The 15,978-nt window shown below is 40.3% G+C and overlaps 1 protein-coding gene and 1 long non-coding RNA gene across 4 annotated transcripts in view; one reads left to right on the top strand and one right to left on the bottom strand.

Moving 5' to 3' along the window:
- Positions 1-15,978, top strand: part of LOC147320493 (serine/threonine-protein kinase PAK 3) — a 51,615-nt gene that overhangs the window by 30,222 nt on the left and 5,415 nt on the right. For 2 of the 3 annotated variants that reach the window (XM_086308546.1, XM_086308545.1), the window contains exons 2-11: positions 4,776-4,969; positions 5,108-5,208; positions 7,559-7,712; positions 7,836-7,873; positions 10,747-10,809; positions 12,159-12,314; positions 12,396-12,570; positions 13,204-13,267; positions 14,280-14,328; positions 15,377-15,489. In XM_086308546.1, the coding sequence (XP_086164672.1) occupies positions 4,798-4,969; positions 5,108-5,208; positions 7,559-7,712; positions 7,836-7,873; positions 10,747-10,809; positions 12,159-12,314; positions 12,396-12,570; positions 13,204-13,267; positions 14,280-14,328; positions 15,377-15,489 (1,085 nt within the window). In that variant the 5' untranslated portion in view covers positions 4,776-4,797. The remainder of the gene's footprint in view (positions 1-4,775; positions 4,970-5,107; positions 5,209-7,558; positions 7,713-7,835; positions 7,874-10,746; positions 10,810-12,158; positions 12,315-12,395; positions 12,571-13,203; positions 13,268-14,279; positions 14,329-15,376; positions 15,490-15,978) is intronic. The other variant, XM_086308547.1, reaches the window with a different exon arrangement.
- Positions 11,410-15,975, bottom strand: LOC147320494 (uncharacterized). The gene is made up of 3 exons (XR_015131270.1): positions 15,899-15,975; positions 15,324-15,501; positions 11,410-13,408 (listed from the first exon to the last, which is right to left on the bottom strand). It is a non-coding gene; the product is annotated as an uncharacterized LOC147320494 (long non-coding RNA).

The raw sequence follows: 15,978 nt of genomic DNA, 5'->3' as shown, positions 1-15,978 counted from the left end.
CTGGGCCTTCATGAATCTGCCATCTTTAGCCGTTCAGCAGAACTGCCGGCAGGAAGGTGATAAGCTAAACAGCCATACAGCATTAGAGACCACATTTAGATTTGTAATATCTAACTGTGATGCTGCTGCTGCTGTTTTTGTTTGTTGTGCTCACTCACGACTGCCTGTCATTAAAATAAACACAAGCATCCCGAAGAGGGTTTTGGGGATTTTTTTTTTTAGCCATCATTCAGCCACGTTGCTTTCTGAGGACAGTTCTTTCCTAACGTTATCATATTTATGAGCACTTCAATGTTTTTATATAAGTGGTGTGTGCTCTCGAGGAGGACACGAGTATTGATGAAGCAAAGGAGCCCTTTCAGACAGGTACTCGTTTCTATTAATCTGACAATATGTCAGCTTCACGTGTGACCGTGCACCTCTGAAAATTTGCCACAGTAAACCCACTTTTACTTTTGTGACATCACTCTGCCCAAACTGCTCGCAGAAGTTCCTTTAAATTGGTTTATTATTGTGTGCTGGAAAAAGTCTGAACAGATTCATCAGCTGTTCCGTAAATTGTCATCATCAGAGTGCAGACGACCCCGCTCATGTGCGTTTTAGTCGTCAGAGACACACCGACCTCTCCAAAGCCACCTAACTCCATCCATATATGTTGCTTTCTCCCACTCGCTCTAAAGCTTCACATCTATTACAGTGACATATTTTTTTTAACTGAACCTTTACATTACAGCAGGTATGTGACGGGTCAGGCTAATGAGACATAAGTAGTGACTGCAATCTGAAATTGGACAAAACATTAAAAGGAATAAGTCAGTGTATTGCTTCCAGCTGTTTCTATAAATATGCATTCCTGTGACTGTGTGTCATCCATGCTGATGATCAAAGTAACTATTAAAATAGTTTCACCAACACTTTTTTATATCACTGATGGGGACTGTGTAGGGTGTACCCAGCCTCTCGCCCTCTGACAGCTGGGATAGGCTCCATCCGCAGCCTGCCACTGTGAATTGCATAAGCGGATGGATGAGTTGTTGGGTAGAAGTCCATGTAACTGTATGTATTGTGAGCCCAATGCATCACGCATGCGTCATGGCTCCTTACTCCTCTGTTTAATAACAGAATGGCTATTAGAAGCCAACAGTTTTACAAATCCATGTCTGAAAAGGGGGAACAACTAACCCGACTAAACCTCAAGAACTCATTAGTTTTATATTTGAAAAGTTCAAACTCTCCTGTCGTTGTTTGATGTTGTAACCACCGATTCTTCCCTCCATGTTTTCAGACCAGATATTGACTCGACAGATTAGAGCCCCATCGCTGTTGGCAGGTCTCGCTTGTTTAATGCGCACGTTACTGAATCCACTTCTGTGCGTGACAGTAAAAGCAGTGTGACTTCTATCGAAGCAAAACTGATAGCAAAAAAAAAATGATGTTAACGGATTAACAGAGGCTTTAGTCGCAGCTGTGTGAGTCTTACCAGGACAGGGATGTTTGTGTTTTTGCAATGATCCATAGACAAGGTAGACAGACAGCTTGGATGCCACTTTGTGACACTAAATCACTTATAGTGCTGCACTTTTTCACCGATTATAAAAAATTATACCCCGTGAACTCTCTTAATAGGATAGATGACAGACAGTCAGCCGGTCTGGTTATGGATCATTTAGAAACGATCAGTAACTGTGATTGAGAAGCAAAGAAAAGGATATGAGGAGGAAAAAATCAAAAGCTTAAATAAAAGTTTAGATGTCAAGTTCAACAGTATTTCCACACTCGCTGTAAGCCTGGTGCCACAGTATTAAGCCATAAAGCTTAATAATCCCTGCGATCCTTCAGCTAAATTTGGCTGATTGTGTCAGATTGCATACAAAGGTTACCAAACCTTGTCTTCCTTATTGCCTGGACAGCCGTGCTGTATACACGCCCTGTTTCTTTAATGTGTCCACATTGTGAATTTCCTCTGTAAATAGCAGAGTTTTGTTGAGTTTTGTTGTCAGTGACACGCCCAAACTCCAACCTAAGCAAACCTGTTTTTTGTTGTCGTCTGGAGTCTCGCATGGAAAGCGCCAGCATAGTGCTCCCCCACCAGCAATATATCTCATAAGATCTTTGAAATGCGGTATTAAAATAATAGCAACGACATAGTGGCGTTTTAAAATCATAGTATGTCTCTGGAGCTGACTGGTTATTCAAAAATAGTCGGTGCCTTCTAGCTAAGCCAGATCAAAATCTAATTTCAGTTAACCGTGCTGTCAGGAGTGAGTCACTTTTTTTTTTTTTTTAACAGATCATTCTTGGGAAAGGGTGATTTAAAGGTTTCTCAGGGATTCAACTGATGTAACCTCTGTTAAAGGAAGATGCTGCAATATTATTTTTATCCCTATCTTCCAGTGGTGGAACGCTTCTTGTTTTCAGTTCTTGTTCATGTTCATGTTTTACATTTCAACTCTACATTCATCTACAGCGAGCTGGGCTGCTATTGAATGCCAGCAGTGTGCATGGGCTGATATTCGCCAAATAATTTCCGGCAGTCGTTGTTGAATAATTAATCTAATTGAAAAGATCGCAGTGCGAGCTATCACGTCACTAGCAGAGGAGAATACCAAATGCTGTCTAATTAATTAGACATAAAGATTATGTTGGCAGCTTTTATCTCAGATCCATGTTTGATCTCCAAGCTTTTATTTAATGTAATATAAACTTTCACATATTTTGTAGTTTGTTTCTTACGAGTCATAAACTCAATTCCTTACACATTAAAGCATATTGGTAATGTTATGCAACGGAAGAACATGTTTAATGTTTAAATGGAATAATGAAATCTGTTTACTGAATCCGTTGGATGTTTACATTCAATCAGCAGTTAACAGGGAAACAGTTAATGATGATGTTGTTTTTGTGGGTTTTTTTGTTCTTAATCTGACATGTTTCTGAGGTAGTTACTGCACAGTTAAATAAACAAACAATGAGCATGTTTTGAGAAGCCTTGATTTGTGGTTCTGGTGTCCTGCCCAAACAGGTTTATGATGAAATGACACATTACTGACAAATCCCTTTCACAACAAGACAAGAATTTGAGGCAGCAGATGGAGATAGCCAGAGGTATTGTGTAATAACGCTGGTAACTGTCAAAATCTGATGAAACGGTGGCTTCTTATCATGTCGCATCGTTCCACTAATCAAGTTCTTTTATTCCAAACCAGTTCTTTTGGGACGTTAGGGAAGAGTGCAGCGTGATCTATCAAACTGTGCCTAGTGGAGGAGGAGATGGTTAAGTACAATTGTAAAGGCCACCACGAAGGCACGTGTGTGATTCGTCAAAGGCAAGGCTCGCTGTGTAAAAGCTTGAGAGCGTGTCTTTGTTCGCTTATGTAGGTCTCAAGCAAGGGGGCGGCCCACATGGATGGCCCGCTTTCTGGGATGCCTGTGCTGCACATCACATGATGGGCTTGGCCTCAGGGTGCGGCACTCAAGGAGTCTAAGATGTGTAGATGCAATGGGTAGATGGAAGATTAGAGCATGAGTGATGGAAATATTTACTCTTGCCAGATTCTCTGAGAATCAGTTCTTGGTTGTTGAGTCAACCTTTAAATCTAAATTAGATTTAAATCTGCCGTGCAAAATATCAGCCGTGTCCACATAGGAAGAATTAAGTGTACTAGTACTGTTACTTATATTTAACCAGGAAGTACTCCTGAAATCAAATCTCTTTTACAAGGGAGAAAATCAGAAACATAATCAGAATCCTTAAGGAAATTATATGGTTACAGTTGCTCCAAGACAATAAGGACAGTAACAGACTGAACTAAATGAAATAATACAATAGATTACAAAGCTACAAAATATAAGAAATAGCTGTAATATATAGAAATAGAACTTTTAAATATCAAGAAACATTGTGACTCCTTAAACCCTCAAGAAATTAATCAATTAGTTTTAATAATTATTACCTTATCCATCACTTGAAGGGCTGATGGTTTGGTCCCGCAATCACTCCACATACCGAAGTTCTGCTTACCAAGACACTGAAACTCCTGATGGCTGTTGGACTTCTTGCATGGCAGCTTAGCTGTTACTATAACACTATAGCACTGTAAAGTGCTTTAAGTACCACTGAGGTAGAAAAATTTAAGTGCACACCATTTGCATGAACATATTAATATAAAATACCACTGTGGATTGTTTTTTTTACTGTGGCTTTTCTACTGTAAAACTGCCCCTTAAACTCCATGGCTTGCTCCTGACCTTAATAAAGATCAATCAGGCATAGCTTCTTCATGAAGTCATGCGCAGCCACAATCCTGGCAGATCAGCTGATCTCACTGCCAGTCCATATTAGATGGGGTGTGAGCCGATGGCCTACACGACCTACAATTTTAGCCTGTCCACGGGTGCTGTGCATCAGCAAACCGCTTTGCAACCCACCAGCTCCTTCTTTTCATGTTGTATCTGACTTACTCATTGTCATTACTCATTGGTGTTACTGATACCTGCTCCCTTTTACACAGCAGGTCTTGGTGAACCAGAACACCTAATATGTACTACAAATGGAAATAATGCTTTTGTGTATAAAAAATGGTATTCCTCAGTTTAGCAAACTTAACATTGTTGTGTATTATAAATAGGGCTAAGTGCAAGTGAAATTCAAAGCTAAGATCAGTGCAGAGGGTTTTTGTAGCTTTCATCACCTGCTGCTGTTTGAGTTCTTACTGATCTATACATAGACTTTTTCACACTGAGCTCCTACACCTCTCTCCTTCTCTCTTTCCCAGGGCATTGTGAGTGCTACTAAAGATGTCTGATAGTGTTGATATTGAAGAGAAACCACCAGCCCCCCCCTTGAGAATGAACAGTAGTTCCCGAGACTCTTCATCAGTGAATCACGCATCCAAACCACTTCCAATGGCTCCTGAAGAGAAAAACAAGAAGGTCCGCCTGCGTTCCATCTTCCCCGGAGGAGACAAGAGTGAGTATCCTTCTCAACATGTCGCCTTCAGGCTCAGCAGCACATTGGATCACATGGTTTACTTGTTTCCTGTGTGTAAAGAAAAAAAATAGATGTTATAAATGAGCTTGTAAGCAGATTTTTGTCAATTTCCTTTAGCAAACAAGAAGAAAGAGAAGGAACGTCCTGAGATATCCCTACCCTCAGACTTCGAACACACCATTCATGTTGGCTTTGATGCTGTAACAGGAGAATTCACAGTGAGTATCGCTTTCATCCGATGATCAGGCATATAAATGAGGACAGATGTGCTTCTAAAATTCACCTCTCATTTGAAAGCAAACTTACAGGCACACATTTCAAAATTCACATTTCCCTAAATTGATAGAGTCAGCTAGTAATTAAATTTCCTCCACATAGGTTTGGTAATACAAGTGACCCGAATGACAATCACTCGAACCTATCAAGTGAAACCTGCACTTGATTCCTTCAGTGTTTCCTGGTAAATTACATTTTAGGTCCAGGTAATGCCAAAGACAATAGACTGTCTTTGGCATTACCTAGTTTGTGATTCAGTAGAGCAGTTCCAGCACAGATTTTTAAATGCAAAGGTAATTATTCTAATTATTTAAAGCTTTACAGATGTATGAATACAATTTACTACTCTGTGGTGAATTTTGAACAGTAAAAACTACAGTCTTGGGTAAAACTAAGTTCACCACATTATTCAATAACTCGGGGAACCACCTGTAATAGCAATAATGTGAAGTAATTGTATGTCTCTCACATCATTGTGGGGGAATTTTGGCCCACTCTCCTTTATGTTCCTTCATTTTACTGAAGTTTGCGAGCATTTAATTAAACGCAGCTCTATTAAGGTTCTGCAAAAGCATTTTATTCAGGTTGAAGTCTAGACTTTGACTTGGCCACTGCGACACCTTTTTTATTTTTTTATTTTTCAGCCATTCTCTTGTAGATTCATTGCTGTGCTTGGGATCATTGTCCTGTGCCATGACCCAGTTTCTGTCAGACAGCCTCACATTTGACTCTAGAATATTTTTTGCTATACCAGAGAAGTTTTTAGTCGAATTAATGACTACAAAACAAGCCCCAAATGTGGTGCTGTGCATTATGGCCAGGCATCTCCACGTTGGTTTCCCTTGTCCAAAGGACATTGTTCCCAAAGTCTTGTACTTTGTAAACCTAAACTATCCCGCCGTGTTCTTATTAAAGAGAAAAGGATTTCTCCTGGCAACCTTTCCAAACAAGCCATACTTGTTCAGTCTTTTTCTGATTGTACTGTCATAAACTTTAACATTTAACATGCTGAGGCCTGTAGAGTCTAAGATCTAGCTCTTAATTTTTTGTATGGTCTGACCTTGGGATGAATTTGCCAAATTGTGGGGCTGTGTTAACACACATTTGAATGCTCCAGACCAGCAAACTGCTAAAACTTGTGTTTTTTTATAGATGTGCTCACACTGGCTGATAACCAGCTCATCAAGTGCACTTTATTAGCAGCACCTGGCTGCATAACAGTTCTTTTGGAAGCAGTAAGGGTGTACTTATTTTTTCACAGGACCATGCGGACTCCTGTGTGTACAACAGTTGTTTTTATTGCACTCTTTGCATTTGGTTAGCATCCTTGGTGAGATTCTCGTTAATGGGAAAAGTATTAAAAAGATGCAGTAAACGATAAAAACAACATATTAACATATTCGTACACCCACTCACTCATAATAACAGAGATACATATATTGAACCTAGACTAGTTTGACAGTGCTGGGAATAAACTACTAATGCAAAGTCTAGTCTAGTCTGTCCTATACTAAAAAATAATTGTAGGAAGTTTGCGTCTTATCATCACAACCCTATAAAAACGTCCTTACACTAAGGATTACATATTCGGGACTATTTGACTACCAAATGTGCAGCACAGGACCAGTAACAAATAGTTCCTTGTTCATTTAAAAGCTATGTGCCTGTGACACACAGAGCTCTTTTAAGAGTTTTGAAGCAGCCACTTTTACTTGTTTCAGGGTTTTCAGGGAGAATAAAGTACATCGCTCTCGATTTTTCCCTTGATCTCCCTCCAAGTATGATTTCTTTTTTTTAACCTCCATTGCCAGCCTTTTTTCCTCCAGCAGCTGATTTGCTTTTAATAGTAAAAATGTGCATGAGTTTACAAAGCTGGCATGAAAGAAAGCCATTGTTGACGGATATTCACTTCCCATTAAAGATAAAAAAGAATTGTCTCAAAAGATTATTTTATGCTCCGAGTAAAGAAAGCAATAATGCTTTTATACTAACCAATTAAATACAAGGATAAAGCTAGCGGCTTTCTTTTAAAATTCATTTCTTATAAAAAGCTAATCAATTTTTGTTGTTGACTGGCAATATAAAGAATATTTATTTACATGGAATATTAAGGATCTTTTTATTTAATCGATGTGTTTCAAATTGTTGATCACTGAGCTTTAGTGATCAAATATACCATGACGTTAAAAAATGTGAGAAAAGCCTACATAAACATTTTGTGTTTCTCTCAGACACAGATTGATCCTTTTGTCTCGAGATGCTTTAACCTGTGGCCTCTGTCTCTTTGTAAAGGGCATCCCAGAGCAGTGGGCACGGCTCTTACAGACCTCGAACATCACCAAGCTGGAGCAGAAGAAGAACCCGCAGGCCGTGTTGGACGTCTTGAAGTTTTATGACTCCAAAGAGACCGTCAACAACCAGAAGTATATGAGCTTCACTTCAGGAGGTAATCTCACCTAAATACTCATGGAAAATGTCAGTTAGCAATATAAAAGGCTAAAAGATCTGCATCTAATACAAAAGATTTTCAGTATGTTGTTTTAAAAAAAATGTCTTCTTTTCATTTCAGACAAGTCAGCACATGGGTACATAGCAGCAAACACTCTGGTGAGTTCTTGTAAACCTTCTTTGGTCACTGTTTGTGGTTTTCTATGACTAAATAATTTATTTAGAAATCATAATCTAACAGAGTTTATGCCAGTTGCTCTCTTCATATCCCTGGACTTATTACGATGGTATATCAAATCTCTGACCCATAGCCAGAGCCACGATCTCTGCAACATTTTATTGCTTTCAAAAATGTCTGATTAATGGATGCAGGCAAATAAATTCTTATAACTTATCGAACAGTGTAATCATTTAACAGGTAAGTTGCAATATTAGGTGGTTTATTTCTTTGTCCTGATGCTCAGAGTATTAATGTGCCTCTCCACCTACACCCCAGTAAATCTTCATCACTTCACCCTCGCTGTCTCTTTCTGGGATTTTCTAGAATAGACCGTGTTACTTTAAGGCACGTTCTCTTCACACAGCCTTCTCGCTCTAATGGACAGAGTGTGCGTGTTCCCCTCTGGAGGCTTACTGCCATCACTATGTGGCATAATTCCCTGATTTTTGCATACATGACAAACACTCTTGCAGCTCCCGCATAGAAACGATGGCTGCTGCGAGAGCCACCACTGAGCTTTGTTTATTTTTCCAATCGACTTAACCAGATTTTGAAATAGACGGAGCTTCAACTGCATCTAGAAGGACTCCCGCTGTGCTGACCTCATTCCTGACTTTGACCAGAGTAATCTATGCTTTCTGCACGCTGGGTGAAGAAGTGGAATCCGAGTCTGTTTAGTAGGATTTGCTGCCCCGGGCAAACTACGCTGAGATCTCTTCATGCAAAGCTATTGCTTGATACAGCTGTATGCCTGTGAAGGGCAAATGGGTGTGGCAGTCCATCTAAAAGATTGTGTGAGTGAGCACAGTAAGGCTATTCTAAAGCATCTCAATCTTGGACCGTCACAGTGCTCAACAGCATGCAGAGGTGACTCAGCTATCGGTCATAGTGCCAATTTTAAGTCTTAAGGAAACAGAATTACAGGAACGTTGCCAAAAACTCCTCTATTGAAGAAAGTCCTCATCAGCTACAGTACCTCATATTATTTCAACATCACTTTATGCAGAAAAATATGTGAAAACTAATGTTTTGTTTGCTGTAAGCAGCTCTGTATACAGCCAGAAGCGACCATGTTTAAATGGGTGCACTGCACAGATACAGATGCCTCTAATTACTGTGAAGTAATCTCTAATAAAATGACTAACTGCACATTGCTACAACAGCCTTTGTCTCCATCTAACTGTCAGTCAAAGCAGCTGCACTCCTAACTTTGGGCGTAAACAAAAATCCAGCTTCTTTTTTTGTACCAGGTTGTAAACATAATTATTTCTGCTGTAATGTTGAGCATTTTAATGTGGAAGTGTGCAGCAATTTACTTTGCAGCCTCAAGTGGTGATTAGAGAAACTGCAGCTTTTGCTATGTTGGTTTCATATTTTAGCACGTAGAGGTTGCTACCCATAATAATAATAATAATAATAAAAGAAAAGAAAAACCCTATTCAATGTCTATATCTAAGATTTTCATTTGAGCTCTTTGAACTTCAGTTTGAGCCCGCGGTGTCTGCCTGACCTTGACTTTCGCTCAGCATACATATATAGCTGCATATTTTGGCAGTACAGACATCGTGCTGCATCCAAATCCAAGATTTGGTCAGGCAGAAATTCACGAGGAATTTAAAGTGCCAAACGTTATCCCCAGAGTCCTCCTTTATGAGACATTAGATACACCCCAGAGATTATTTTGGCAGCAATGATTACTTTGTGCTTTTTTTTAATTGTTAATAGAAATTACATTAGTGAAATGAAACAGTCAAAATAATTTGACACATTCTCAGGAGACATTGCCTGTCCTCAGTTTTCTTGGCTCTTAATTGTTGCTTTAAGTGATTCATGTTTGGGTTTTCCTTCTTTATTGGAGCTTTTTAGGAATCTCTCCCAGTTAGCCAACCGTTGAGTCATATGGTATAAGGCCACTTCACCTTAGCTTCCTTTTATTACGAGTTTGTCAACAAATACCTGTCGCTAAACCGCTGTTCGTGTTACTACATTCATAACAGGAGCGTGGGTTATATCTCACATTGCACTGGCTGTTTTCATCACTTGTGTATTGATGTTGTTACTGTAACGTCTGATACTTTGAAATCCAGCATGGTTGGTGCATGGGTCTTTTTTTTTTTTTTTTTTTTTAAATGAGAAGAATAATATTTCATGCAGTTTGGTTGTGCTCACACAAAACGTGCATTCTGTGGATGGTTAATTGAGAGAAGAGTTTCCCAGAGGCTTTGATTTTTATCAGCAGCGAGTAGTGATTATGCTCGAGTATCTACAACAGTTACAAACTCCATCGACATTCCTGGCTGCCAGCTAGTGCAACATGACTGCGAAAAGTACTAGTCGTTTACTTAAACACAGTACTCTCGGGTTTCAAAGTAAATATAGTGGAAAGACATATTTTTGACACATCACTCTGCCTTGTGTGTGTGCGTGTGCTTGACTAGACTGGGTGTCATTCAGCTGCGATCTCATTTTAGTTGAAAAGGTTGGTTCATCACAGAATCAGACATTAGGCGCATACATGCATCTGCTCAGGATAATGTTATTGTCAGTACTGTAGTGTCCAAATATGATGGTTATATAACATAAAAAATAATAATAAAAAGACAAAGATTGTTCAGGACTTCAGTGCCATGGACAGGTCTCAGGTGACGTAGTATATCTCTATCATGTCCTTTCCTCTTGCTGGCTGTGGGATATAATGCACGGACATGACGTCCACCTCTGCCCCCTCCACCCTCTCCTAAAGTTCACATAGTCTTACACATGTGTGGGTTTGTTTTGAGTAAATCCTCCCATTTTCAACCTTCACATTCAGAACCGGCTGCTGTCATCTGGGCCTCCTGTCAGCCTTAGAACCTGCAGCGCATTATTTGACAAGGTAACTCCTCCATATTACTATCCACATGACTTATCTCTGCATTGGCCTTGAAGCTAAATTCAACTATTTGACCTCCTACTATTGACTATGCCATCTGGCTAATGCAAAATGCACACAATATTTCATTATGAAAGCATCATCACTCTCTGCACTGAGATTTCACGGGGGATTGATTGGATCTTTTTGTTTTTGATGTTCCAGATATATTTGTCATCTACCACAAAGAGCATCTGTTAATTCTTTTTTGACTGGATCGTGTAGCAGAGCAGTGGCGCATGCCACAGAGGGTTGTGATGACTGTCAAACTGCATGTATGAGCTCATACTCCTGAAAATTTAATCCAGTAATTTGCCTGTAACTTCATCACCATTGTAGACATTACCGCATGGCTCCCTTGCTGGCTAACTGCTTACAATTAGACAGACAGCCTTTCCTGTACTGCAGTCTTGGCCCAGCCCACTTTGGAGCAGGTCAGAGGCCCAGTATGTCTGAACGAAGGACTGAGACTTTTCCCTCAGCCAGACCCTTTCCCTTTAATCACTAGAACTAAGCTGCACTGCTTCATTTATGCATGACAAGACTTGAAATAGATGAAGTGTTTCCATTCCATAAGAGGAAGATGATCCAAGGCAAGTAGAGTTTTGGATTAGAGGGGGAAAAGGCTGAGCATTAGACATAATAAATATGTCTGGGGCTTATTAATCACACTTGTTAAAAGGTAACTCCCACATCAACGGTATGTCTGCAGCTCACCACCATGCTGCACACTGCTGCAGTATGCTATCTCTTACAGTCAAATATTTAACAGTTTGTTACTTAAAAAATTCATTCTCATGGCACACCTTACCAGTCCCCACAACTCCAAATGCTTCTGATAAACTGCACTGGATGCCACCTCACTCTTCTCTCTTTAGCTCACACCTGACTTATTCTTTCCTTTGCTATTAACTTTTTTTTTTCTGACAATTAATCCTGATTTGTTTTTGCTGCTTTCATGTGAGTGACACTGAAAATTGTTTTGGCTTCATGCTAATCGCAAGCTAACTTAAAATCAGTTTTGAATGCTATCTTTATTAGTCTCGGCGTACTTTTGGCCTTTAGTAATCTGATTATGTATGTATGTTGCACAGAATCATTTTGAACCTGAACTGGCCAAGAATCAGATCCTGCACTTTGGCTGGTTTGGGGTCTACAGACTGTTCACAAATAGCAGTAACAAAGAAAAACTGTAAAAGGAAAAAACAATGGATACGTTTAAGAATCTGCACTTTTCTTTTCATTCTCTTACTTTCATTCACTGGCACATACATCTACATACATCCACACTGACTTCTAACTCTACCCTCCAGGGTGCCAAAACATCAACAACAGAACCCCCGATTGCTCCGCCTGTGTCAGAGGAGGAGGATGAGGAGGAAGAGGAGGAGGAAGAAGAAGAAGACGAAGAGGACGACGACGATGAACTGCCCCCAGTCATTGCCCCTCGACCGGAACACACCAAATCTGTTAGTTGGCATCGTGCGCTTTGCAGAATTGTTGCGCTGTGATACCTCTGCAACTCCTTTGATATCTTGCCTCTCTTGCAGATCTATACGCGCTCCGTCATGGATCCACCAAAGCCTCCCACCCCCGTGAAAGAGGTGCTGACTCCACCGGAGTCACAGGTCCAGCCGGAGAACACGCCCAACACAATGTATCGCCATACCGACCGGCAGAAGAAAAAGTCCAAAATGACGGACGAGGAGATTCTGGAGAGACTCAGTATGTACAGTTACAGCTCCATGTTCTTACGCTCTGCCCTCTCCACACTTCTGTGGATAAATTTAGGAAAGACAGCCTCATCTATTTGCCCAAAATCAGTCGCATTCAATGTCATTGTCAAGCACAAAAATATAAAATATAAACTCCTTTGAGGTTAAAATCTGTATATTCATTATAACAACTCTGAGGATGTGACCATTTGTGTTCGGCACTAGCTAATGCTCTGATGTGTATCTGTGTCGATTTGTGTCAGTGTGTGTGGCCTGAGCTGTGCGCTGTACTGATTTAAAAAGAGAGGCTGAATGTTTGGTTTCCAGTAGCTGTTTTCCATATATTACATCTAGTACACAACCTCTATATTTGGTAGAATAATTCAAAAGAACATGGAATAGTGGATTTCTCCCATCTCTGCAATGCAACTTTAGCTGAAATACCCAGAAAGCTCTGTGTATTAGATGTGAGTGTACATAAGCTCTCTGTGCAGGGTCTGCCTGAAATGACAGGCCATAAAAACATTTCCTTTTTTTCTTTTTTGTGTGCCTGTGTGTGTTTGGATGAAGCGTCTCCTGACAGCGTGCACTGACACACACAGTACAGGACAATCATTATATATCTGCTTTCTCTCTGTCTCAGGGAGTATTGTGAGTGTGGGGGATCCCAAAAAGAAGTACACACGCTTCGAGAAAATAGGACAAGGGTAAGTCTTTCCATGATCATCAACCAGCCGTCACAGTTACTGAAATAGAGCAATTTCAGGAACAGCCAGCCTCTGCAGGAGATGGGGAGCTGTAGTGACCACTTCAGGGGGGCAGAGGCAGAGGGGAACTTGGCTGAATTACTGGAAGAAAAATAAGTAGAGAGGAAATGAAAACTCTATCCCGAAAAGGCCAAGAGCCAGATTAGCTCTGCCATTTTGTGTCTCTCCCTTTATCTCTCCTTGTCTTTTGTTCTTTTTAACACTGTGGCTTTCTGTCACTCTCCCTGTACATATGCACAGATAAAAGTGGTGTTGCTGTTATCGGCTCTGACGCGCTCACCTTTTCCATATTGGATCAGGAAGCTTTTATTTAAACAGTAGATGATTGTATATTTATTCTTTGTCAGGCTGACTTAAAATGTGCCTCATTATTCAGAGTTGTACAGGTGTAGCTGACAGCAAGAGACAGAGGGGGAAAAACAAAGCCTCAATTCACAGTGGAGGTTTTTTCTTGTATTACAAGTTATGCTTCCTAATAAGGACAGATTGGCTGCATACCATTCCTTTGAGCAGCTATTGGAAGCAAGTGTGTGTGCTTGTCATTGCTAAGGTTTAAATTAGGAAATCTAGCTCATTAAGAAGAAGAAAAAAAACATCTCTGGCATGAAGTGTGGACTTTTCCCCCTCTATGTTAATTCACAATTTCATAACATCATTAGAATACAACTTAATTTGAGACTTCTCTCCATATCAAAAGAAAAGGAAAAGGGAAATTTGGTCATATTAACACACTACAGTTAGCATCTGCTCATGCAACAGTGCAAAGGTCCAGGAGATAGTGACTCTGAACATGAGATCAGTCTGATGTAATGCAAGTAAAACCTGATTTATATAAGTCTGCCCTCGGGGCTTCTTTGTCACACCTCATATTTTAATCCTGAAGGTCTCTGAATAATGTAAAAAGTCACCACTATTTGCAGTGCTGGTGTAATTTTGATCTTGTGTTTTGCAGAGCGTCCGGGACTGTGTACACTGCCATCGATATAGCAACCGGCCAAGAGGTATAACAGACTGTAAACTGCTCAAAAAATGTAAAGGAACTCTTTATAATCAGAGTACAGCATCAACCCCCAAAACAGGAATCGTTTTACAGGTGGAGGCCACTGACATTTTTCCCTCCTCGTCTTTTCTAACGTTTTTTTTCCCACTAGTGTTGCATTTAGAATGAAGTGATACCTGAACCCTTCATAGGTTGCACGGGTAATCCCCCAGGATGACACATCAGTATGTGCTATTAACAGTCTTAAGAGCATGGAGGAGATTCCTGGACATAGGCAGTTCCAGGATGTAGGCGAGCTGGACAGGGCCGTAGATAGTCCCAAACCTAACAGCTGGACCGGTATCTGCTCCTTTGAGCAAGGAGGAACAGGATGAGCACTGCCAGATCTACAAAATGACCTCCAAAAGGATGCTAGCGTGAATGTCTCTGACCAAAACAATCAGAAACAGACTATATTGTCAGACCCTATGCTGGTGCAGTGGGTCCTGGTTGCCTCCTGGTGCACGACAAAACCCAGCAAGAGTATGCAGGCAATACCTAGATGAATGATCCCACGTTTGCCTGACCTAAATCCAATTGAACACCTCTGGGATGTTATGTTTCAGCCCATTCAATGCTGCCAGGTTGTACCTCAGACTCAGTGATGCCTTGGTCCAGATCTGGGAGATCTCCCGGGACACCTTCGTCTCATTAGGAGTATGCCCCAGTGTTGTCAGGCATGCATACATGCACGTGGGGGGCACACAAACTGTTGAGTAGCATTTTGAGTTTCTGCAGTGACAGTTCAGCAGAATAGATTAGCCTGCCGCATCAGTGTTTCACTTTGATTTTCAGGATCTTTGATTTCAGCCGTCTTTAAGTTGATAATTTCCATTTCCGTCAAACGATGCGGCATCCTTATCCAGCAAGACGTTTTGTTTTTGAAATGTTCCTTTCATTTTTTGAGGAGTTTATTTAACAACATTAACATTCTGTATATTGTTTCTTTTTCCTTACCGAGCCATCGGGGAACTTATTGTACACCCAGTATATCTTGTCTGTTTTCTCAGGTGGCCATTAAGCAGATGAACTTGCAGCAGCAGCCCAAGAAAGAGTTGATCATCAATGAGATCTTGGTGATGAGGGAAAACAAAAACTCCAACATAGTGAACTACCTTGACAGGTTTGATTTCACCTGTAGAGTCACAGAAATAAGTAGAAAGATTTATGCTTCTGTGTTAAATCTACACCGTAGGTGTAATGAGTTAATTATGGTAATTAATTATAGTTGTTAATTTCTTCATTGGACACAGTTAAAGCTTGATGAGCTGAAGAGTCGTAGTGGAGATTTTTTCTTCTTATTCCAGCCTCACGTTCTATGCAGTCACCTGCTTACTACATATATGTTGCTAGTTCCAATAACCAAACATTACACTACAATTTAATATGGATTTACTGTTATTACTTAAGTTTGCAAGTAAACTTACCCAGTGTATAAATATAACTTTGCCAGTAGCAGCTGATCTGTGATCAGAACAAAGTTGATGCAGTTGACTGTAGAGTGATTTTGGCCTAGTGTGTATTATAGTTACCTTAATGACATTGAAAAATCCTCTCAGCCTTCTTTTCTTCCTCATCTCCTCCTCTTTCTTGCTGTTCTTCTTCTAATGGT

The sequence above is a fragment of the Aulonocara sp. 'chitande type north' Nkhata Bay genome, linkage group LG10 (genome assembly GCF_057382095.1).
Source record: "Aulonocara sp. 'chitande type north' Nkhata Bay isolate Kocher_YH1m ecotype deep benthic linkage group LG10, A_spYH_male_GT1.1, whole genome shotgun sequence".
Classification (NCBI taxonomy): Eukaryota; Metazoa; Chordata; class Actinopteri; order Cichliformes; family Cichlidae; genus Aulonocara; species Aulonocara sp. 'chitande type north' Nkhata Bay.
Note: the sequence above shows the minus strand (reverse complement) of the source record. Positions and strands in the feature narration are given on the sequence as shown.